At 46.4% G+C, this 25,898-nt stretch overlaps 1 protein-coding gene across 1 annotated transcript in view; it reads left to right on the top strand.

The window, feature by feature from the left end:
• MAP2K1 (mitogen-activated protein kinase kinase 1) overlaps positions 1-25,898 on the top strand; it is a 101,087-nt gene that overhangs the window by 72,592 nt on the left and 2,597 nt on the right. The window contains exons 6-8 of the mRNA XM_003267120.4: positions 18,434-18,558; positions 21,648-21,849; positions 24,176-24,240. Of these exons, the coding sequence (XP_003267168.1) occupies positions 18,434-18,558; positions 21,648-21,849; positions 24,176-24,240 (392 nt within the window). The remainder of the gene's footprint in view (positions 1-18,433; positions 18,559-21,647; positions 21,850-24,175; positions 24,241-25,898) is intronic.

Below are 25,898 nucleotides of genomic sequence, written 5' to 3' on the forward strand. Positions count from 1 at the left end.
ACACCATAGAGGAACAAGAGTAGGCTGGGCGCAGTGGCTCATGCTTGTAATCCCAGCACTTTGGGAGGCTGAGGCAGGTGGATCATGGGAGGGCAGGAGTTTGAAACCAGCCTGGCCAACATGGCGAAACCCCATCTCAACTAAAAATACAAAAATTAGCCGGGTGTGGTGGTGGGCGCCTGTAATTCCAGCAGGCTTAGGCACGAGACTTGTTTGAACCTGGGAGATGGAGGTTGCAGTGAGTCAAGATTGCGCCACTACACTCCAGCCTGAGTGACAGAGTGAGACTCTGTCTCTAAATAAATAAATAAATAATAAAATAATAATAGAGTCTAGTGATACAGCTCAGCTTGAGGGTGGGAACCAGCATAAGGCTCGATAAGACCAAACTAATTAGAAACAAACACAATGGAATTTTCTTTTTTCATTTGAAAAAACATTTCAAAGTTTATCGTTGTGCTTACCACCCTGTGAAGTGCGTGCAGGGCTGTCATTAGGTGGTGGTAAGTGGCACCAAATCCCCAAGAAACTGCTACCCACCAAGTGACCTCCGAGTGACTGTGTCCTCTCTCTTTACCTTTCTGGCTGTGCATAGAACCTTATGGAAGTTTCCTTCTAGCCTGGCTATTGGCTTCCTGGGTGATCCTGGCAGAGTTGTTTATTATTTCTGAATCTCACCTTATTTTAGAGGTAATCTCAATTCCTTTTCCATCTCCTGGAACTGTCCTCAGGATCAGATGAAACTCTGACCAAGTGTTTTGTAATAGCATTAAAGTTATGGCATTTAAAAGCACATTGTGTATACAATGCTGGGCTCCAAAGAGGCAGAAGAGATAGTACCTATCCTCTTAGAGCTGTGAGTCCTAGTTGGAAAAGCAAGACTGTACTTTAAAAGTCAGATGAAAGGTTTGTGGGGGAATTAACACATGAAGTCTGGGATTTGCCTTAAGACATTCCACTCCCTCCCACCCTGCAAAGAAAAAGCTGGGGGTTATAATGAAATAAGATTGGGGCAGGGCACAGTGACTCACACCTGTAATCCCAGCACTTTAGGAGCTGAGGTGGGTGGATCACCTGAGGTCAGGAGTTCTAGAGTAGCCTGGCCAACATGGTGAAACCCCATCTCTACTAAAAATACAAAAATTAGCTGGGCATGGTGGCACATGCCTGTAGTCCTAGCTACTCGGGAGGCTGAGACAGAATTGCTTGCACCCAGGAGGCGGAGGTTGCAGTGAGCTGGGATCGTACCAGTGCACTCTACCCTGGGCGACAGAGCAAGACTCCGTCTCAAAAAAAAAAAAAAAAAAGATTGGTAAAAGAATGGATTATTGTTGAAGCTGGGTGATGGGTACATGGTTACTGTCTCTACTTTTGTGAATATTTAGATTTTTCTGAAAAAAAAATTGGCTAAAAGAAAGTAGCATATGTACTGACATAACAAGTGACATACATGATAAAAAACCTCAAGGGTTCCAAGGAGAGGGACTCTTGTGGGTGGACAGCTGTCGGGGAGGCTTCACAGAGGAGCTGGGCTTTGTTTCAGTGAGGATTCTTGGTTACACATAACAGAAACCAACTTGAGCCAGTGTAAACACAACAGGGGACTTCCTTATAAGGATCCAGGGGGTCCTTAGGGAACGTGAGGACTAGATGTAGTCAGGGCTCGGGAAGGGATGGGACAAGACAGGGACCAGAAAGCCACTGGAATTCTAGGCGGCCTTCCTGCTTATTCTGCGTGCTTTGCACTTGTTTCTTTGCTTCTCTGTCCAGAAGGCAGGAGGAAGACACCACCCCTCAGCAACCAGTGTGTATCAGGTCCATCCCAGACACAGCCCAGATTCAACCTGACCCTCTTAGCATAATTCCTAAGTCTCTGAGTAATCCACCAAAACTTATATAGTGTACATTGTTGGTGGGGCTCCTTTGGGTGAGTGAAGGGAGGTAATTAGGGGGATACATCTGAATTAGGCAGCCCTCCGTTCTCCCTTCTTCATTTGTCTGAATCAGAGTGGAAGGACAGTAGGATATACGCGAAAAGAGAAGGTATCTCGATTGAACAGAAAGTGCTTCAGAGTCAAACACGAAGGGAATATTTATGAAACAGTATAGATCCTCCTGGCACTGAGGGGGTGTGAACCCCAAATATCTGAGACTGGTCTCAGTTAATTTAGAAAGCTTATTTTGTCTAGGTTGAGGATGCATGCCCATGACACAGCCTCAGGAGGTCCTGACGACACGTGCCCAAGGTGGTCAGGGCAGGGGTTTTTTAATTAATTAATTTTTTAAATGGAGTCTCGCTCTTGTTGCCCAAGCTGGAGTGCAATGGTGCGATCTCAGCTCACTTCAACCTCCACCTCCTGGGTTCAAGCGATTCTCCTGCATCAGCCTCCCGAGTAGCTGGGATTACAGGCGACTACCACTATGCCTTGCTAATTTTTTGCATTTTTGTAGAAACGGGGTTTCACCATGTTAGCAAGGCTGGCCTCAAACTCCTGACCTCTGGTGATCCGCCTGCCTTGGCCTCCCAAAGTGCTGGGATCACAGGCGTGAGCCACCACGCCTGGCCAGAGGTTGGTTTAATACATTTTAGGGAGTCGTGAGACATCAGTCAGTATACATAAGATGTACACTGGTTCTGTCCAGAAAGGCAGGCCAGCTCAAAGCAAGGAGGAGGCTTTCAGGTCACAGGTAGGTGAGAGACAAATGGTTGTTTTCTTTTGAGTTTCTGATTAGCCTCTCCAGAGGAGGCAATCAGATACGCATTTATCTCGGTGACTTTGAATAGAATGGGAGGCAGGTTTGCTGGTTCCCAGCTTGACTTTTCCCTTTAGCTTAGTGATTTTTGGGGGCCCCAAGATTTATTTTCTTTCACATTTCCCCCCTTTTCTTTTTAAAAACTTTTGAGAAAGCATTTTAGAAGAAAATGAATCTTTTGTCTCAGGTTTCATCGGATCTCTCGCGGCTAGGACAGTTTATTCCTAGACAGGTAGGTAGGTCCCAGGTTACTAGGAAAGCTCATTTTTAGCAGGTTATGGTCTCATGTCCTGTGATGAAAAAATAGGGGGAGAAAAGGAGAAAAACTACAATAAACAAAAGAATAATCCTGGAAAAGTGATATAGGCCACATTATTCTGAAGTCCATACATCAGTAGGCAGGTATGAAGGTGGCTTATGTAAGCTGTTATTTTCTTTTGAAATTGTCTAGCTTCAGTTCACAGGGCTTTAAGAAAGCACAGCTTAGTTTTCAGTAATTTCAAATTAGGAAAGATGGGAAAAAGGAAAAGAAAAAAAAATTGAAAACACTGCTTTTTTTGTTTTTGTTTTGAGACGGAGTTTTGCTCTTGTTGCCCAGGCTGGAGTGCAGTGGCGCGATCTTGGCTCACTGCAACCTCTGCCTTCCGGGTTCGAGCGATTCTCCTGCCTCAGCCTTCCTGAGTAGCTGGGATTACAGGCATGCACCACCATGCCTGGCTAATTTTGTATTTTTAGTAGAGACAGGGTTTCTCCATGTTGGTCAGGCTGTGGTCTCGAATTCCTGACCTCAGCTGATCCACCTGCCTCGGCCTCCCAAAGTGCTGGGATTATAGGCGTGAGCCACCGTGCCTGGCTGAAAACATTGTTTTAGAGACCTGTAGCCAGGAAAAATTAGAATTAAGTCCAAACTGTAAAAAATGATAGAAATTGAAAACTAGGTAAGACTATACAATCTAACGGTGTACTATAGCTGAGCGCGGCGGCTCACACTTGTAATCTCAGCACTTTGGGAGGTAGAGGCAGGTGGATTACCTGAGGTCAGGAGTTCGAGACCAGCCTGGCCAACATGGTGAAACCCCATCTCTACCAAAAATACAAAAAAATTAGCCAGGCATGGTGGCGCATGCCTGTAATCCCAGCTACTTGGGAGGCTGGGGCAGGAGAATCCTTGAACCTGGGAGGCGGAGGTTGCAGTGAACTGAGATTGTGCCATTGTAGCAGGACAAGTCGCAGACAAAACCCCTCAGACACCGAGTTAAAGAAGGAATGGCTTTATTCAGCCGGGAGCTTCAGCAAGACTCACATCTCCAACAACCGAGCTCCCTGAGTGAGCAATTCCTGTCCCTTTTAAGGGCTCACAACTCTAAGGGGATCCGCGTGAGAGGGTTGTGATTGATTGAGCAAGTGGGGTACATGACTGGGGGCTGCATGCACTGGTAATCAGATGGGCACAGAACAGGACAGGGATTTTCACAGTGCTTTTCTGTACAGTGTCTGAAATCTATAGATAACATAACCGATTAGGTCAGGGGTCGATCTTTACCAGGCCCAGGGTGTGGCACTGGGCTGTCTGCTTGTGGATTTCATTTCTGCCTTTTAGTTTTTACTTCTTCTTTCTTTGGAGGCAGAAATTGGGCATAAGACAATATGAGGTGGTCTCTTCCCTCACCACTGCACTCCAGCCTGGGCAACAAGAGCGAAACTCCATCTCAAAAACAACAACAACAACAAAACGGGTGTACTATAGTTTTTGAAATGTATTTTTTCTCTCTCCACTTTCCTGTTTTTACTAAAGACAAATCATGGTAGGACCAATTTGCTTTATTATACTTGGGCAGATTATTTCTATAAAGTACAGTAAGATAATTATTTTTCACATAGGCTTTTAAAATTGGCCTTGATGGAACCTTGCTCTGTAGAAGGAATCTCAGATAAGATTTTTTAAAGCTGAGCCCAGCCATGGATTTGTACCATCAAATACATACGAGTTGGGTGAATTCCTCTCCTCTTGATGTCCCAAGATAACTTGGGGCTCCTGGGCCTATCAGAAAGTGACATTCTTTACTTACCACAGGCCAAGATCCCTGTACAAGGACTGTGTAGACAAGGTATGAGGCCTGTTTTCCCCAGGGGCTTTTATTGGCTCTATAAATCAAGTTGGATTCCTTAAAGGAAAGCACACCATTCTAGTCAAAGCCTTGGTAAAACAACCAGTTTCTCCAATTGTGTCCTGTTACAAATGAAAACAGATTTTTATTGCACATATGCGGATAACTATACTGCCGTAAGTTAAGAATACTCCCACATAGTTTCCAAATTCTGGAGAAATCAGGTAGAGAGAAACAAATATGCTTCAATTTTTTTTCATAGGCGTATGTATACTTTATTGTTAAAACCTGGCCGGGTGTGGTGGCTCACGCCTGTAATCACAGTACTTTGGGAGGCTGAGGCGGTTGGATCACTTGCGGTCAGGAGTTCAAGACCAGCCTGGCCAACATGGTGAAACCCCATCTCTACTAAAAATAAAAAAAATTAGCTGGGTGTGGTGGTGCGTGCCTGTAATCCCAGCTACTTGGGAGGCTTAGGCAGGAGAATCACTTGAACCCAGGAGGCGGAGGTTGCAGTGAGCTGAGACTGTGCCACTGCACTCCAGCCTGGCAACAGAGCAAGACTCTGTCTCAAAAAAAAAAAAAATTTTTTTTTTGGCCGGGCGCAGTGGCTCACGCCTGTAATCTCAGCACTTTGGGAGGCCGAGGCAGGCGGATCATGAGGTCAGCAGTTCGAGACCAGCCTGGCCAACATGGTGAAACCCCGTCTCTACTAAAAATTCAAAAATTAGCAAGGCATGGTGGCAGGCGCCTGTAACCCCAGCTACTCTGGAGGCTGAGGCAGGAGAATTGCTTGAACCCAGGAGGCGGAAGTTGCAGTGAGCCGAGACCGCGCCATTGCACTCCAGCCTGGGCGACAGAGCGAGACTCTGTCTCAAAATAAAAAAAAGTTTTTTAAACAAAGACATTTCTAAGTGTCTAAACTACACTCTTCATTAAAAACCCACGAGTAGCCTCTGTTGCAATAACTATTTTAGTCAGAAAATCACGTAACACAATACAAAAGCAGTTTAATAGCTGAGAGGAACTTGTTTACACTCTTGGGGAGACCCATAAGGAAAAACAGGTTTCTCCCCCAAAGGGAGTCTGTTGCCTCCTTTTTTTTTTTTTTTTTTTAAGGAACTCCAGGCTATTATAAACTATTTTAGGTTTCTCATGCAGCAGAGGGTGCAAGAGAAAGGAGAGAGAGCAGAAGTAAATGAAGAAAACAGAATTCTGTCAACTGAGAAGAAGAAAAATTTGTCTGAAAAAAAGACAAGGTCTTAGAGAAAAAACAAACCCAAAACATAAAATCCTTTTAAAGACACACACACACACACACCCCTTGGATGTTAGCTTTTAATTAAGCTTTTAACCATTGAACTCCTTTAAAAAAATCTGTTTAAATCTCATTGCCGTATTTCTGCCTGGACAAATTGCTGCTCTTTCAGAGGTACCAAATATCAAACCTTTCAGAAAGGGCTTGATTTAGGAACCAAACCTAGGCTGTCATGAAAAAAAGAAGGCAGAACCTTATGTATGGAACTGCAGCCTGAGGTGATAGCTATTGCTCCTTCAGTTTGGCCTGGCTAGCAAAAAGGTGGCATTGTTCTGTGAATAAAGCCCCTTAAGGAGTCAAATCAAAAATCTTTCCTTTTTTTTCTTTTCTTTTGCTGGCTGTTTTTCTCCCTCCACCATGCCACTTTTTTTTTTCTTGGTTGTTTTTTTTTTGTGGGAATTTAGCCACTTCAGAGGCCTTGTTCCCCATAATTTGGAACTTTCCTTCAAATTTGATCAAGTTGCATAGAGTTGGTCAAACCCAAGGGGAAAAAGACCGAAACAACAACAAAAAGAGAAACAACAAAAAGAAACAGTAAAGCAAAACAAATGATCACACAACCTATACAAGTACTGAGAGCTCTAATGGTAAGGAGAAATTAAGACTGGTTGTTAATCTTAACTGTAGCCAAGACAAACCCTAATTCAGTTACTTAGGGATGGGTTTCATGCTGAAAACTGCCCTCTACCATCCTGGAAGCAGGAAAAGACTCAAACCTGTCCTCCCTGTTGGAAGCAAGCTCAAAACTCCGTAAAGGAGTTACTTGCCTTCTGTTGTCATGGAAGCAGGAAAACTTGCCTTTCTTTGTGTCGGAAGCAAGTAATCAGAAACAAAAAGTTGTACAGCAAAATAAACTTTAGATCACCTCCAAATTTTGGGAGATCGGGGATTCTCTGGAGGAGGTGCTTCCAGGCGTCAGCAAATTGTCCGATTGGTTTGAGGCACAAAGATAGCTCGAGCTGGTACCAGCCACCAACAGGAGATTCGTCAAAGTTCAGGGGCACCTCCACTCAGAATCCCTTGGTGGTTACCAAAATGTGAACCCTGAATAACTGAGACAGGTCTCAGTTAATTTAGAAGGTTTATTTTGCCAAGGTTGAGGACCCCGTGACACAGCCTCAGGAGGTCCTGACGACATGTGCCCAAGGTGGTCCAAGCACAGGTTGGTTTTATACATTTTAGGGAGACATGAGACATCAGTATATGTAAAATGTTCCTTGGTTCTGCTGGGAACGGCAGGACAACTTGAAGCTGAGAGGGGGCTTCGAGGTCCCAGGTAGGTGAGAGACAAACAGTTGGATTCTTTTGAGTTTCTGATTAGCCTTTCCAAAGGAGGCAATCAGATACGCATTTATCTCAGTGAGCAGAAGGATGGCTTTGAACAGAATGAGAGGCAGGTTTGCCCTAAGCAGCTCCCAGCTTGACTTTTCCCATTAGCTTAGTGATTTTTGGGGCCCCAAGATTTCCTTTCACAGGGGCCACGTTAGGTAGAAGCCAGGCTGAGAAGGAATCTGATTCTTTATATTGGTTATATTTTTTTCTGAAATAAATGTTAGCTTTTATTTTCCCTCCAAGCTGCAAGAGCCATTGAACTCTAACTTCTGTGCTTCTCACATTTAAAGCCTCCTGATTTGAGTACTTAGTACCTGCCAGACATTAGCAGGTAGGAGTTACTATTCCCACCTGACAGTCAAGGAAAGGCTCAGAGAGGTTCTGTAACTGGGCTGGGGCCACAGAGCTAGTAGATGATAGAGCTAGGATTCAAACCCAGATCTGCCTAACTTCAGATCAAGGTTAGTGGTGCTGTTTCCACACCACACTAAACGGCCTACTTAATAATGAAATTTATGATGCCAACTGATGATAAGAATCACTGGGTGTTAAGATTCTTGGTTGCTAGTGAACTTGAATTAGCTCAAACAATAAAGATGGTTTTTTTGTATCAGTTAACCAAACCCCAAGAAGGATAGAAATACAGCTGGCCCGATGGATAATTGTATCCAGGGACTCAAATGCCGTTAGCTCTTATACTTTGATTAAAATATACTTTAAAAAGATGCTGTTAGTGGCCGGGCCTGGTGGCTCACCCTGTAATCCCAGCACTTTGGGAGGCCAAGGCGGGCAGATCATGAGGTCAAGAGATTGAGACCAGCCTGGCCAACATGGTGAAACCCCGTCTCTACTAAAAATACAAAAATTAGCTAGGCGTGGTGGCAGGCGCCTGTAGTCCCAGCCACTCAGGAGGCTGAGGCAGGAGAATCAGTTGAACCGGGGAGGCAGAGGTTGCAGTGAGCTGAGATTGCGCCATTGCACTCCAGCCTGGCAACAGCGAGACTCCATCTCAAAAAAAAAAAAAAAAAAGATGCTGTTAGCTAGCCTGGCCAACATGGCGAAAACCCATCTCTACTAAAAAATACAAAAATTACCTGGATGTGGTGGCGGGTGCCCGTAGTCCCAGCTATTCGGGAAGCTAAGGCAGGGAGAATTGCTTGAACCTGGGAGGCAGAGTTATAGTGAGCTGAGATCGTGCTACTGCACTCCAGCCTGGGTGACAGTGTGAGACTTCGTCTCAAAAAAAAAAAATGCTGTTAGATCTCTCCCTCTCACTTGTTTCCCTTTCGATGTTGGCTTTCTTCTCTCGGGCAAGCTGTCTACCAGATGGAACCATGGTTTCCTGCTTTACAGTTTTGTTATCAGAAGAGTTTTTCTTACTTCGATTAGAAAGTTCTGAGTGAGGACTCCTGATTGGACTGTTAGGGGTCGTGTGCCCAGACCTATGAGATCACCATGGCCGGGTGATAGGGAGCTGTAAGTGGCCCAGCCTGGGTCAGGGGGGCTGCCCTGTAGCCAGGGACAAGGTTCTCATTGTCAGTCTCCACCTTAAGCTGCATTTGCCCCAAATAAGTATGTGTGATGAGGAGACAAGGAATGCCTGACATCTGTCTTTAAATTGTCAAACACATTCCTCTAAGTCTTTCCATTACGGGGTATCCCAAGCTAGGAATAACTGGTGAGTAGTTCTTGACCTTTTTTCCAGACCTTTTTTGGTGAATTATGTTAAGCTGTGACCCAGGCACAAATGGGGAGGCCATACTTTGGTGGAGCCTGAGTCACATAAATATGGTGACCTTACTAGAAATTCTTTCCTACTTACTCATTGTTTAATAATGAACAGAACTCTGGCCTATCTTCTTTTGTCATTGTTTAACACCCACCTCATTACCTCCCTTAGTGACCTGCTAAACGAAATTAGCCTTCAGCAGGTCAAAACAGATTTTTAGCTAACTTCCGTTTCTTGAATAGCATATGATAAGAACTCAAGTTAGCCAGGTTTGTTCTCCTGCCTGTAGGTGGTTGATTGGGTTTGTGATACTGTGATACGTTGCATATCTGCTCCTCTGAGGTAGTCCAAATAATGTGGTGGGGGAAATATGCTGTTTTAATGTTATTTTGTGACCTTTGGCAAGAGATTTTATCCTCCAGCCTCAACTTCCATATCTGTAAACTAGGACTATTCTGCCAAATATTGTGAAGGGTCGTGAAAAATGAGAGATCAGGCTGGGTGTAGTGGCTCACAATTGTAATCCCAGCACTTTTGGGAGGCTGAGGCAGTAGGCTTGCTTGAGCCCAGGGGTTTGAGACCAGCCTGGGCAAAGCAGGGAGACCCTGTCTACCAAAAAAAGAAAAAGTTACCTAGCCATGGTGTTGTGCGCTGAAGTGGGAGGATCGCTTGAGCCTAGGAGGTCGAGGCTGCAGTGAGCCATGATCATATTACTGCACGCTAGCCAAAAAAAAAACAAAGAGTGCTGTCAGGGAATCTGGGATTCATAAACATTTCCCTTGACTGCTCTTCTTTCCTTTCTTTTATTACACCTCTCTTCTCTCTGTACCCCCTATACCTTTTGCTCTGGCTTTTGTTACATCTTGTATTAAAATTTTAGATAATTTACTTTGTTATTTTACTTTTTTGAGACAAAGTCTCGCTCTGTCACCCAGGCTGGAGTGCAGTAGCGCAATCTCAGCTCACTGCAACCTCTGCTTCCCGGGTTCAGTCAGTTCTCATGCCTCAGCCTCCTGAGTAGCTGGGACTACCAGTGCACACCACCATGCGTGGATAATTTTTTTTTGGTATTTTTAGTGGAGACAGAGTTTTGCCACATTGCCCAGGCTGGTCTTGAACTCCTGGCCTCTAGCAATTCACCCGCCCTAGCCTCCTGAAGTGCTGGGATTACAGGCCTGAGCCGCCATGCCCGGCCTAAAAATTTAGATGATTTATTGGAATGTTGTGTGCTAATGAAAAGCAAATCCTAAACTTCTGCAACATCATCTCATGTTTAATTGTCAGGGTTTGTGGGCCCTCTGGGTCGGGATGAGCAGTGAATTGGCAGAGAGGGGTGTAGGGAGGGTAGAGAAGGAAAGCATTTCAAAATTAATGAGGCTTGGAAGGGAAGGAAGAAAAGAAACTTAAAATGCAGTTTCTGGGCTTGGTTGTAAAAATTTTGAAAGTGAGGGAGATAAAAATAGATGCTTGTTAGGACCTGGCAGGCGTGCTCTGGAGGCTCCCTGTTTGAATTCAGTTGCTAATCAGGAGGTGGGAAACAACCTCTGGTTCCTGCTGTTAGCACGTTTCTTGCAGTTGGCCTTGTCAAGAAGGATAATGGGCTGGAGCTGAGAAAGAAGCATCATGCTCACTCACTAAACTGGAGCAGAGAATTATTCTCTCCTTACTGAATTTCAGGGATTTCAGCCTGCCCCAAGTCAAATCCTTGTTCCCAGAAGTAAAGCTCATTACATCTGTAATGTGAGTGATTCTTTCCCCGGCCACAGCTCAATAAGAGCTCTTCTGAAACTTTGGAGTACAGCTTCTTATGGGTTGCCTTTAGTCCTGTTGTCTGGGCCCTGATTTTTTAGATCCTGGAGAGAACGCTCCCTCAGGGGTCTGAGTTCTAACCCTCGGCCCTATCGTTAGCTCCCTGTGCCACCCTGACAGGTGACATCTCCCTACTCTAGGCCTCAGTGTTTCTCATCTGTGTGCAATGGTTTATAATGCTTACCTCACAGTGTTACTGTAAGGTAACACTCAGCAGTGAGCTGAGATCATGCCACTGCATGCTAGCCTGGGTGACAGAGTAAGACTTTGTCTCAAAAAAAAAAAGGATAGTATATTTAAAAGGCCTGACATAGCAGGTGTTCCATAAATCAGAGCTGTTGTAGGATCTTCGTAGGTCTGCTAGGCTCGCCTGCACCTCTCATTCTCCCACCTAGTCTCTCAGCTGCATCCCAGCTTTTTTTTTCAATGCTCTTGGGGAAGGAAATTTGGATGGGGGAAAAGAGGTTACAGGTAATGGCTAATTGAAGAGTTGGGGATTTTCTCAGAATTTTAATTATCTGTGCTACTTAATTAGCTCCCTGAGGCCTTGGATGGCTGGAGGTGGCTCTGTAGAGGGTGCAGTTTGACTCATCCAGGTCAGCTCCCTTTCTCCCTGTTTCTTCATCTTTAGTGGGGAGAGTTACTAAGACTTTGCCAAGGATACTAAGAAGAGGTCGTTTGAAGCCTAAAGTTGCCATTTAAAAAAATCTTCATTTGCCTTTTTTAAAAAATCCTTTAACTGTTGCTTATCTACTTTTGGATTCAGCCTTTGTCACAGATGAGCAAGAATCCAGGTTCCCTGTGTCACTCTGCTTGCTTCTCAGCAGCCCCTCGCTCCTTCCTTCCACCTCTTCTCTTTTGGGCTCCCCACTTCCACCCCTCCTCTGCCTTTCTCTTCCCCCAAGCCCCACCATCTTCCATCTTGCCTTAGGGAATTCAGCTGCTTTTAATATTAGCCTAAACCAAACAAAATGAAGGTATTAGGATATAGTGGAAACACATAGAAGGCCGAGATTCACCTTGGTTCATCTGCCTGCCAGGGCCTTGTCAGCTACTCAGGCTATCATCTGATGGTGGGTGGCACCCATCCCACCTGGTTGGAAGAATTTAGAACGAGTCCACGGGGCCTTGACCACATCTTCATCTTTCCCTTACACGTGCACATGTTCTTGTCATTTGTTGGATTCTGTCTCCCCTGATGGTGACAATCCCTGTGTCCTTTTTACTCATAGCCCAGTGCAGATACTCTGTGTTTCTAGAATAAATAAATAACTCCCTAAATTGTTTTATTCAAACATCTTATTTTAGAGGGGTAGAAAATACTTAATAGTTAAACTTCAAAATGTGTGCTCTTGAGGGAAAAATCAGGAGGCTTTGAGTAGTGTTATTTCTGGGACAGAAAATAGCGAAGAACATACTTTCTGAGTTTTTCATAAAACCTCCTTGTTCATTTTTGAGGAAGGAGGGGTTACCCATACTCATTGTCACAGAAGCTGAGCAGAATTGGGGTTATTAGATCTCAGCCTCCTGTGGGATTCCTAGGGAAGCTTACGAGCCTGGGTTGTTGATGCTTCCTCCAGAATGCAGCCTGGCCAACCAGCTGCTGGGGGACCTCTCAGCATCACCTTTCGGTTATCAAAGGATCAGAAAGAGAACCCAAGGCCCAGAGGTGGCCTCAGGAAGTAGAGAAGGACTGGGCCTGTGATTTGAATGTTTGAGGGCTCTGCTAGGAGAATGTGAGAGGAAGCCCAGTTAATCCTCCCAGGACTCCAGGAACAGGGCATTATCCCAAGTTGGGAAGGGGATTCAGAAGAACTAGGCACCTAGGAGTAGAGGTGACAGGGTGATTTGAAAGGAAGACTTTAGATGCAAGGACCAGCACAAGAGAAGGTGAGACTCTTACACAGGGGCAGTTAGAGAGGCCGGCCAGCCCCAACCAGGAGGAAGTGGATGTGGAGACGTGTTTGGTGTGAAGTTGGAGAGGAAAGGAAGAAACAGTGGAGGGCATGGAAAGGCAGGCGGAGGGGCTTGGGACTGTGCTCTGAGGCAGAGGGGAGCCATGGCAGGCTCTGTGCAGGGGCTGTCCCACTGGAGGAGTGCTGGTTTCTATGTAGGCGGGTGGAGGGAGAAGATGCTGGAGACAGGAACAGTGTGTGAAGGGCCTGGCTATTGTGGGAAGCAAGTGTGGGGTGCTGAGGGAGATCAAGAAATGAATTCTCTCTGGACTTGTCTGCCATCATGTACCTCTTTCCTGTCCCCAGAGAAGAGCTAGACTTGGGTGTGGCAGGAGCAGGGGCAAGAGGGATGTCCTAGCCTAGTGGCTCCAGCAGTGTGCTCTGGGGTTCAGTGATCTCATGTGCCCAGGTTTCCAGGTGGCTTTTTGTGAGGCCCTCCGGGATCTGGCTCCGAGGACCAATGTGGTCTAGCAGTGAAAAGCCCCTCAGAATTTCCCTTCTCCTCCTCCAACCCCTTCCATCTCTGCTGCCTCCTAGGCAGTGTCTTTCCCTGGAGCGGGTGGGAGAAGCTGGAGCTGACAGCCAGGGATGGCGGCAAGCTGTGTTATGTAAGTTTGAAAAAAGGAGGCTTGCTTGCCATGTGAATAGAGATCAGATACAAGGACAGCTAGAGGCAGCACAGCCATGCCTGAGCAGCAGCTGTAGTCTGAAGAGAGGTGTCTGAGCCAGCAGAGGAAGAAGCTGCTGGACTGGGTGGAGGAGACTGTGTTCTTGTGGGGAAGGAGAAGTGTCTGGTTCTGTGAACTGCCGATCTTGGAGGGCAGCCTGTGAAGCAATCATTGTCTATTCCTATAACATGGTGTGCTGCTTATATGCCATGCCTTATTACATTAATCCTGGTCTGTAACTTGTGATGGTATGAGAGTCGCCATTGTGACTGTTTCAATCACGGCAAACCATGGCCCAGAAAAGTCAAGTGACTTGCTCAGGGCTGCATGTAGAGTAAGTGGCAGGGTCAGGATTTGACACAGGGCTTCTGTCTCACTAGCCAGTGCTGCTCTTTTACTCTAAAACAGGCTTAACAGGTCATGCCTAAACAGCCCATGGGGAGAGTGTGGGCTGGGTGAGGGAGCCTGGTGCCATGTGGCCTGGCATGTATGAGAGGCAATGGCACTGGGTGGGAGGTGTGGAAGAGGGCTTGTGTTGGAGCACCTTGGTGTGCCGCCCCAGCAGGCGCTGTCACACCCCTTACCCTTCTCAGTCTCGTTCCATTTTCAGCAGCATTTTCCAAATCCTGAGCACCTGACCTCCAGGGGCCAGGCACCCAACACCTGTCCTCTGAGGGACCATGGGCATGGTGGGATGAGGATGTACACCTCCAACAAGCAACTGCTGGACTCATGCCTCGGCTGAAGTGTTTGTGGGCCCTGTCCTAACACTAGGCCCAGGGAAAGAACAGAGCTCGCCCCTCTCCTCCCGAAGTTCAGAATCTCCCCATCGTTCTGAGAGGCTGCGTGGCTCGCTCCCTCTCTCTGTTCACATCGTTGCTCAAATGTCCTCTCCTCACAGGGCCGTTCCTTGCCACCCTGTCACGGCAGTACCCCCTTACCCTCTCTGTCTTCACAGGGTTTTATTATCTATCTAGCTATATATATAGATATAATATAGATCTATATTATATATAATATATAGATATAATATAGATCTATATTATATATAATATATAGATATAATATAGATCTATATTATATATAATATATAGATATAATATAGATCTATATTATATATAATATATAGATATAATATAGATCTATATTATATATAATATATAGATATAATATAGATCTATATTATATATATATAGATATATATAGATCTATATTATATATATATATAGATATATATAGATCTATATATATATATATAATATATATAGATCTATATTATATATATATAATATAATATAGTCTATATTATATATATATAATATATATAGATCTATATTATATATATATATATATGTGTATATATAGTATATTATAATATATATATATATATACATGTATATATATATATATATATATATATATATATATATATATACAGGTGTGTGTATATATATATATATATATATATATACAGGTGTGTATATATATATATATATATATATACAGGTGTGTATATATATATATATATATATATATATATATTTTGAGACGGAGTTTCACTCTTTGCCCAGGCTGGAGTGCAGTGGCACGACCTTGGCTCATTGCAACTTCTACTTCCTGGGTTCAAGCGATTCTCCTGCCTAAGCCTCCCTAGTAGCTGGAATTACAGGCGATGTGCTACCACACCCAGCCAATTTTTGTATTTTTAGTAAAGACAGGGTTTCACCATGCTGACCTCAAATGATCTGCCTTCCTCAGCCTCCTAAAGTGCTGGGATTACAGGCGTGAGCCACTGCGCCTCGCTGGGTTTTATATTTTTCTTTGTGCCACTTAAGACCACCTGATGTTACACATTTGTTCATTGATTTGTCTGTCTCCTCACACTAAAATTTAAGCTTCATGATAGTGGGGGACTTGGTCAGTTCCTTGACTGCCCACACAGAGCCCACAGGTAAGGTAGCAGGTGTTCAGTGGACAGTAGGTGATGACCATTAGAGCATGGCAGCAGGGTGGGTAGAAGAGGACAGGTGTAAGTGTCAGAGGGCCTGGGATCTGCTTTCAGCTTTACCCAGTTTTTGCTGTGTGACTTTGAACAAGTTGCTGGGTCTCTTGGGCCTTAGCCTTCTTTTTTTTTTTGGAGACAGAGTCTCATTCTGTCACCCAGGCTGGGGTGCAGTGGTGTGATCTTGGCCCACTGCAACCTCTGCTTCCCGGGTTCAAACGATTCTCCTGCCTCAGCCTCCTGAGTAGCTGGGGATTACAGGCGTGTTCCACTACACCCTGCTAATTTTTGTATCTTCACTAGAGACAAGGTTTTGCCATGTTGGCCAGGCTGGTCTTGAACTCCTGACCTCTGGTGATCTGCCCACCTAGGCCTCCCAAAGTGCTGGGATTACAGCCGTGAGCCACCATGCCCTGCTGGGCCTTAGACTTTTTGTTTCCATCGTGAAGGGGAGGAACTAGGTGCCCTCTAAGGCTACTTCTGGCACCTCTCTTCTGAAAGTCTATGTGTAGGAGACGAGGGTCGCAGAGGGGTTTGCAAAGATTTGTATCCTGTGTTCCTTTACTGAAGAGCCTGACTTGGGTCTGCGCACTGGGGTAGGGGAGTGACATGATGAGGGCTGGGTCTTAGGAGGACTACACCAGTGGTGCAGGGTGTGCATGCATGTATCCATGGTACATTTAGAACCATTCATTCAACAAGGGCTTTTGGAGCACCTGCCCTCTGTCAGATACTGTTTGGGCTCAGGGCTTAGAGTGATGAGGCAGACAGCCAACGTCCTGCCCTCCTGCAGCTGATTGGGGCAGAGAGAGGCTAGAGCTGGCCTGGAATGGTAATTACCCCCAGGCTGAAGATGAAGAGGGGCCAAGTGGAGTTGGGGCACTGGGATATTATACGGTCATGATTTTTTTAAAATTATTTTTATTTTAATTTTTTTTTGAGACAGTTTCACTCTTGTTGCCCAGGCTGGAGTGCAGTGGCGTGTTCTCAGCTCACTGCAACCTCTGCCTCCCAGGTTCAAGTGATTCTCCTGCCTCAGCCTCCCGAGTAGCTGGGATTACAGGCATGGGCCACCACGCTAATTTTTGTATTTTTATTTATTTATTTAATATATTTTTTGAGACGGAGTGTGGCTCTGTCACCCAGGCTGGAGTGCAATGGCATGATCTCGGCTCACCACAACCTCCTCCTCCCAGGTTCAAGTGATTCCCCTGCCTCAGCCTCCCAAGTAAATGGGATTACAGGTGCCCGCCACCACGCCCGGCTAATTTTTGTATTTTTAGTAGAGATGGGAGTTTCACCATGTTGGTCAGGCTGGTCTCAAACTCCTGACCTCAGGTGATCTTCCTGCCTTGGCCTCCCAAAGTGCTGGGATTATAGGCGTGAGGCACTGCCCGGCTTTTGTTTTTCAATTTGTCCTTGGAAAGATACTTAAATAGACCTGTTTGAGAATAAATAGCTGGCCATGGTGACTCACACCTGTAGTCCCAGCTACTTGGGAGGCTGAAGCAGGTGTATTGCTTGAGCCCAGGAGTTCAAGCCCAGCCTGGGCAATGTAGTGAGACTCTGTGTCTAAAAAAATAATAATAAATAAATGCATTCATATAACACAGTATCGAAGACAAAAATAAACGTTATTAGTGGCTCTGCTGGGTTGTATTTTAGGAGGTTTGGGTTTTTTCTGTGATTTTCTAGATGTCCTATATGGTGTCTATATTACGACTATTAATATAGACACCATATAGGTTTAGGATGTCATGGTTTAAGATGTTTCCTAGATGTGGTCCGCCCTCAAAGTGAGTCTCATTGTTTGCTGATGTCTGCTCCACAAAGCCCTGCTCCAGGGGCCTTCACCAAGTCCCAGCCTTGGCTTTCTCACTTATAAATGAGGATAATTGACCCTGGTCTGTGCACTTACAGGACAGTTGTATGAATCAGAGGATACAGCGGAAGAAAAAATGTTTGGAAATTTAGGTCTCTGCAAACTAAGGGCCAGTGTACTGGTATTTGTGACAGTGACCGGATGGGTGGGATGGGGTGATAATAAGAGTGCAAGGAAGGGGGATGGGGGCATCGTTTTGACTCTGAGGAGCAGCTTTAAGGCCTCTCACGTTCCAGCTCCAGGTAGCAAGGGGTTCCCCTTGACTGGCAGGGTAGATGTAGCTGTGTAGGCTGTTAGGTGAGTGACTCCAGTGGAACGGAATGGAATCATGACTCAGCTTCCACCCCTGCCGCACATATTCATAAGAAAAAGACCCACATGCTCCGTGCCTGGTGCAGAAGTCTAGAATGGGAATTCCCTCCAAACCCTGTCCCCTTCTAGCCTGTGTAGCCTCAGCAAGCAGATAGGTCGTATTACTTGTTTTTTTCTGCCTCCTTCATGATCCAACCATAGATACTATATCTTACCAGTAGGAGTGGTTGAAGCAACAGACTTTGAAATCCTGACTGTTGATGATAACGGACTCCTTCCTGTGGATCATCTGGCCAAGTCTGCATTCTTAGAGAGTGGAAATCAACTGTCTTTCTGTGCTACTTCTACAGCAGCTGCTCATTTCATCTCCTGACAGTTGCTTCTTGAACTCAGAACAAAGGGCCTTGGTGTACAGTGTTTGCAAATCAAGGGCTGCCTCTGATGGCGGATGGGGGTGTTGTCCTGGGACTCATGGTCAGGGCTGGTCTGTGTGGAATGCTGACCCTTCTCTTCCCCAATCTACCTGTGTCAGTTCCTTCCTTTTCTATTTTCTCTTCCCTGCAGATGTCAAGCCCTCCAACATCCTAGTCAACTCCCGTGGGGAGATCAAGCTCTGTGACTTTGGGGTCAGCGGGCAGCTCATCGACTCCATGGCCAACTCCTTCGTGGGCACAAGGTCCTACATGTCGGTATGAACAGAAGTTTCCATTGCTTGAGCTTCTTGTACGGTCAGGGATAGGAGCCCAGTGGGTATCTTTCCTGTGGAGCCAGAGTCTTGTGCTGGGTAGGGGACAAGAAGTGAGGGAGGATGCACAGTGGTCTGCCCTGAGATGAAGTTGAATGGGAAGATGGTCTTGGTCTTTCTTAGGCCTTGGAGCATAACTGGGATATTGGGGCCTTGACTCACTGAAAGGACTGTCCAGCTCCAGAGTGCGGCTTTCATTCTGAAGGATTGTGAGCTCCAGCTCCCCTCTGGGCATCTCTACATGATCGTCTTCAGATCCACAAACCCAGGATGCTCAGATATGATCCACCCCAAACTACCTCACCTCCTCCTTTTCTCTTAGCAGTAAATAGACAGCATCATCTCCCTGGTTTCTCAAGGTAGAAACCTGAGCATTGGCTTTTAACCTGCCTTCTCGGCAGCCCATCCTTTCAGTATCTTGTAGCTCCCAACTCCTGAGAGTCTGTTCAGAATTGTCCAGCCTCTTTTCTCCCTCCTATGTCTGTCAGACATCTACCCCTCCTTCTAACTGCAGCACAACTGGACCCCTTGCTGGAGTCTCTGCTCCACTTCAGCCAACACCGTGTGTTGGGGGAATTCCCTCCTGCTCCCGGCTCTGCTGGCTCACACTGTCACCAGAGCGTTGTGTGGGGCCATCCTCACACTGTGGCAGCACCAGTGTGTTTTCTTCCCTCCTTCATGCCACCAGTTCCTTGGGGACAGGGACAAGGTGTCTCTCTTGTTCCTAGTGCCTGGCATGGGGCCTGGCATGTGGTAGGTGTTCAGGGAATGCTTGGCAAGTGGGTAGATGTTTAGTTGGCTGAGTGGGAGGGTACATGGATAAAACATTTCTGAGTATGATTCGGAAAGGTGGAAATGTGAGTCTGGGCCAGTGCTGAAGTGCGGCAGAGTGGAGGAGCGTTGGAGTGAGTAGGCAGTCTTTACGGAAGTGGCGGGGAGTGCAGGCCCGTGTGGAGGGGGGGGACAGGAGCAGAGGCTCAGATCTTAACTTGTAGAAAGCATTTTATGTGTTCTCTGTCAAAGCACATGTCATGTCCCTGGAAGGTCTCATTTGATCCATGTGGTTGTCCCAGGAAACAAAGATTATTGTTCCCATTTTAAAGGTGAGGAAGTCTAGATTCAGGGAGGTTAAGCAACCTGCCTACTTAACCTTGCTGAGCCAGGATTGAAAGCTAGCTGCCCCCTTGCCAGGCAGAAGCCCTTTACACAGCACACCCTCATTTGCCTCTTGGGGAGGATTTGGCACCTGTGCCCAGATCCCAGTGTGAACACATCCTCATTCCTTCTTGCTGGCGCCTACCCCCCACTGTGACTCCAGCCACTGTCAACATCACTCACCTGGCACTGACCCACATCCCCACCCCTCCCCTCCAGTGACCCACAGTGGAACTCTCTTTCTCTGTCATCTCCTCATTGCTTCTTCCCTAAATGTCTAATAACTGAGCAGCTGGCATCCTGGGCCATTTGACTGCCAACTCTCAAGTTCAAAATCCATTAACAGGCCCTGGGAGTTACTAATCAAGGGTTTAATGGTTGGGGTTTTTGTGGTTATATGGTCAGTTACGAAATAGTCCAGTGTTGGAGTTAGTGAAAAATGCTACGGGAGAAGTTAATGTCTAAATGAATATACTATGGCCGGAATAAAGCTTTTTTTGGTAGGGTTCTTGAAATACATGTGCTATTTCAAATAATGCTCATTAAAAATAATGCTTTTGTATAGCACTGTATACTTTTTTCTCTTTGGCTTTTCCCACCAATATTTGTATAGCATTTTACAACATCTGACATACATTTTCTTTTTTTTTTTTTTTTTGAGATGGAGTCTCACTGTGTCACCCAGGCTGGAGTGCAGTGGCACAATCTCGGCTCACTGCAAGCTCTGCCTCCCAGGTTCACTCCATTCTCCTGCCTCAACCTCCCGAGTAGCCGGGACTACAGGCGTGTGCCACCACGCCCGGCTAATTTTTTTGTATTTTTAGTAGAGACAGGGTTTCACCGTGTTAGCCAGAATGGTCTCGATCTCCTGACCTCTCGTGATCCACCCACCTCGGTCTCCCAAAGTGCTGGGGTTACAGGCGTGAGCCACCGCACCTGGCCATACATTTTCATTTGATTTGATCTTCTTAGTAATCCTAAATAGAGTTTTCTTATGTCATTGTTACTGTCATTTTCATCAGCAGTAGCCACCCCCCGCCTTTTTTTTTTTCCAACATGGAGTTTTCGCTCTTCTTGCCCAGGCTGGAGTGCAGTGGCGCGATCTCGGCTCGCTGCAACCTCTGCCTCCCGGGTTCAAGCAATTCTCCTGCCTCAGCCTCCCAAGTAGCTGGGATTACAGGCATGCACCACCATGTCCAGCTAATTTTTGTATTTTTAGTAGAGATGGGGTTTCGCTATGTTGGCCAGCTGGTCTCGAACTCCTGATCTCATGTGATCCGCCTGCCTCGGCCTCCCAAAGTGCTGTGATTATAGGTGTAAGCCACTGCGTCCTGGCCCAGCAGCAGCCCCATTTTATAGATGAGGCTGATATTCAGGATCCTTTAGCTTGTAAGTCCCAGAATTGGGATTTAAGTCTCAGGCCCACTGACCCCAGATCTTTTGTTCTATGTATCCACGGCACCACCTCATTCCCAACTCGCATTCCATAAGCTTCACGTTTCAGATTCAGTGACAAGATGAGCCTCTCATGCTGGGCTTCGGACAGGCTGCCCTGCGCATGCAAGACTGTGGCCAAGCTGGGTAAAGCTGGAACCACAGGCTGTAGTGGCAGCCAGGGCCCAGCCGATTACATGTGGTCTGTCAATTTAGGCCAGATTATAGGAGAAATAGAGCAGGGATGAGGAGTCAAAGCCAAAGAAGCCAGCTAGGATTTGGTAAACACAATGTTGGGGGTAGGCCGGAGGCCAAATTCAAGAGGTTAGTGGAGCTCTTGAAATAGGATATGCACTATTGAGAAGGGACAGAAGAGAAAATGCATTAGCAGACCCAGGGGTCCAAGTTAGGTTAGGTGGTTATAACTGTCTGTCTCTCCTGCAGCCAGAAAGACTCCAGGGGACTCATTACTCTGTGCAGTCAGACATCTGGAGCATGGGACTCTCTCTGGTAGAGATGGCGGTTGGGAGGTATCCCATCCCTCCTCCAGATGCCAAGGAGCTGGAGCTGATGTTTGGGTGCCAGGTGGAGGGAGATGCGGCTGAGACCCCACCCAGGCCAAGGACCCCCGGGAGGCCCCTTAGCTGTGAGTAGCCTGGTGTGTCCCCCATCTTGGACTGTCGGAGGGGAGGGTCCCTTACTTTGAGGGGTTTCTGGAGGGCTGATTCTCTGTACATTCTGCCAAGACTGATTGTCTGTCCCTGGATGCCAGGCTAGGGCCAGGGGGAAGCAGCAAGGGTCTCCAGGTGGGTGTTGTTACTACCAACAACTTCTTACCATTTGTTGAGTTTGTACTATGTTCTAGGTACTGCACTTAGGACTTTGTATACATTATCTAACCTTTTGTGTTTATTTATTTTTATTATTAAGGGTCTTGCTGTGTCCCAGTGCAGTGGCTAGTCACAGTCTTCAACTCCTGGGCTCAAGCAGTCTTCCTCCCTCAGCCTCCAGAGTAGCTGGGACTACAGGCTATAATTTATTTGGGGGGGTTGGGAGGGAAGGGGCTCACTCTGTCACCCAGACTGGAGTGCAATGGCATGATCACAGCTCACTGCAGCCTCAACCTCCCAGGCCCAAGTGATCTTCCCACCTCAGCCTCCTGAGTAGCTGGGACCACAGTCACATGCCACCATGCTCAGCTAGGTGGTTTTTTATTTTGTAGAGACATAGTCTCCTTATGTTGCTCAGGTTAGTCTTGAACTTTTGGGCTCAAGCAGTCCTCCCGCCTCAGCCTCCCAAAGTGCTGAGATTACAGGCATGATCCACCATGACTGGCTTCTAATTTGTGGGGTTTTTTTGTTTTGTTTTGTTTTTGATACTGGGTCTTGCTCTGTCACCCAGGGTGGAGTACAGTGGCGCCATCATGGCTTACTGCAGCCTTGACCTCTTGGGCTCAAGTGATCCTCCTGCCTCAGCCTCCTGAGTAGCTGAGACCACAGGCATGTGACACCATGCCTGGCTAATTTTTTAATTTTTTTGGGTAGATGAGGTCTCGCTATGTTGACTAGGCTGGTCTGGAACTCCTGGGCTCAAGTGATCCTCCTGCCTTGGCCTCCCAAACTGGTGGGATTATAGGCGTGAGCCGCTGCATTCTAATTTTTTTTTTTTTTTTTTTTTTTTTTTTTGAGACGGAGTCTCACTCTGTCACCCAGGCTGGAGTGCAGTGGCGCGATCTCGGCTCACTGCAAGCTCCGCCTCCTGGGTTCACGCCATTCTCCTGCCTCAGCCTCCCGAGTAGCTGGGACTACAGGTGCCCGCCACCATGCCCAGCTAATTTTTTGTATTTTTTAGTAGAGACGGGGTTTCACCGTGGTCTCGATCCCCTGACCTCGTGATCCACCCGCCTCGGCCTCCCAAAGTGCTGGGATTACAAGCGTGAGCCACCCCGCCCGGCCCGCATTCTAATTTTTTAATCATGACTTTTGGTAGATTTATTTTTTATTGAGATAGAATTGACATAAGACAAAATTCACATTTTAAAGTATGTAGTTCATTGGTTTTTAGTATATTGTTCCATGTTGTGTTGCCATCACCACTGTCTCATTCTGGAACATTTTCATTATCCCAGCAAGAAACCCCATCCCCCACTCCCCCCTGCCCGATCCACTGACAACCACTGATCTACTTTCTGTGTCCACGGATTTGCCTAGCATTATATAATTTTCATAGCATTTCATTTGTGATCACGATTATAATTCCATTTTAAAGATGAGGAAACTGAACAGTGCACTTGGAAGGCCACATAGGCTTGTAAGTGGCCAAGTCTGACTCCCAAGATGATAGACACTGTGCAGTACCACCTGCCTCTCTGAATGTGAATACTGGGAAGTAAACCTGGTACTCAGGGAATAGCCTGACCTAGTCAACTGTTTTTTATGTAGCTCCTGTCTGGCCAGGGATACCTGCCCTATACCTCCATGAGGTCCACATGAGAGAGAGCTTGTATAAAGGGGAAAGCAGAGGGGGCTAGAGGTAGCTGACGGCAGGTCATTGGAGGGGCTGGTGGCTGTGGCCTGGTGACTCTAGGAGACAAAAGGAAGAAACGCAACTTCATGGAGAATTAAAACTAAGTCCTTTAGTTATTTAGTTGCTATCTCATTTGTGTGCCTCTCTCAATAGAAGGAAGGGGGAAAGGACAGACATAATTATTATGTCTCTGCTTTACAAAACTCAGAACTTTGGCTCAGCAGTGAACTGATTTGCCAAAGGTTACGAACTTAAGATGTGGCAGAGCCCAGACTTGTACCCTGGCCTTTGCTGGTCCCCTCTGTGTTCAAGCCTTATCTGTGGCTGTTTAATGTTTATTGTCCATGACCCTGTTCTGGTCCCAGGGATCCATGCCCAACCCCTTGCCTCATATTAACAAGTAATCTGTTTCTGAGAAGTATTTTTTCTTTTTGTAAAATTTGTAGCATATGGAATGGACAGCCGACCTCCCATGGCAATTTTTGAGTTGTTGGATTACATAGTCAACGAGGTAAGTACTGCCTGGTTTTCTTCACCTTGGAATTTACTTGCTCATCTTAAGAAAACACCCAGGTGGCTGGGCGCAGTGGCTCATGCCTGTAATCCCAGCAGTTTGGGAGGCTGAGGCGGGTGGATCACACGAGGTGAGGAGTTTGAGACCAGCCTGGCCAACAAGACAAAACCCCATCTCTACTAAAAATACAAAAATTAGCTGGGCATGGTGGTGCACGTCTGTAGTCCCAGCTACTCGGGAGGCTGAGGCATGAGAATTGCTTGAACCTAGGAGGCGGAGGTTGACTCTGAAAAAAAAAAAAAAAAAAAAAAAAAAAAAACAAAACAAAACAACATCCCTGTCACAGGTTCAGTCTACTAGGGAGTTTAATTTACCTCTCTTTACTATATGCACAGCTTTATACTAAGCACCATGGGTGTAGAAAAGCAGTTTCAGGATTAGATCGTCACTGCTTAAGGATTTGAGGGAGGCAGAGCATGTTGCATTTGTAGGAGTCAGAAAAAAAGCCACCCATCCTCTACTGCTGGGGACCTAGGCTAGATGGTTCCGGGTGGTAGTCATATTAAGGGAAGGGATATCTGAGGTTAGATACGCCATTGCCAGTCTCCTAGCGTGCATTGCTTTCTTCCAAATTTTCACATTAATTTCCCATGCAATTCTCCCAAGCATTGCTGAGGTAGGCCAAATTGGTTCCTTTTCAAACAGGTGAGGAAATTGAGCCTACGAGATGAAAAGTAGCCCAGGTCCTTCCCACCCAGTGCTCTTTCTTCTTTGCCACCTCCCACCTCCCATTCTTACCTCCTAGGAGGCTTGACTGCATGGCAGTTGTCCTATTGCAGCCTCTGCTGGCACACAGCCCTTCTGCTGCCTAGCTCTTTCCTGTTCAGAGGGAATGGATGCTGCCTCTGGAGGCCAAGCTGCTGGTCTCCTCTCTCCCTTGAATGGTCCCTTGATTCCCTCAGCAGCGGGGACAGTCTGCAGAGTGGGGCTTGCTCTGGGTCACTGTTCTAAGAGCCGAGTTCTAGTCCTCACCTCAGATCAGACTGACATGGCCCTCAGAGGAAGAGCACTAGGTTGGGCTTTGTGGTGGGGATCAGTGTCTCATTTTTAATCTCAAATTAAACATGAGATTTTGGGCTGTACATCAGTGACATCATGGACATTATGTCTGTGGGTCAGCATGGGTACACACAGCTCCCAGCCCAGGTACATAAGTGGGCCCACATTTCCTGGACTGCATGGAACGCCATGAGCCCAGTGCTCCAGGGCCTTGTACTGTATAGTGCTGCATGATCACCATGGGAAAATCTGAAAACAGCCCCATTCCTGGAGTGTACAGGTAACATTCTTCCAGATCCAGCCCTCTGTCAGTTAATGTTTTATTAACTTTTCACTGCCTCTCTAGGGCTCAGAAAAGGGATTTTTAAAAACTGGTTTGCTTCTGCAGGTGCTGTCAGACCTGGGCTATGCCTGGTGGTTTGCACGTGTCCCTAGCTGTTGCTGCCAGTAAATTGCTGGTTATGTTTCCATGCCGCACCCCAAGATTTACCACTGTAGAGTGTCAGAGCTTGAAAGGGTCCCTGAGATCATTAGGCCCAACCTCTTCATGTCATAGAAGAGTAAACTGAGGCTCAGAGAGGAATAGTGATTAGTTC

This window comes from Nomascus leucogenys, chromosome 6, assembly GCF_006542625.1.
Source record: "Nomascus leucogenys isolate Asia chromosome 6, Asia_NLE_v1, whole genome shotgun sequence".
NCBI lineage: Eukaryota > Metazoa > Chordata > Mammalia > Primates > Hylobatidae > Nomascus > Nomascus leucogenys.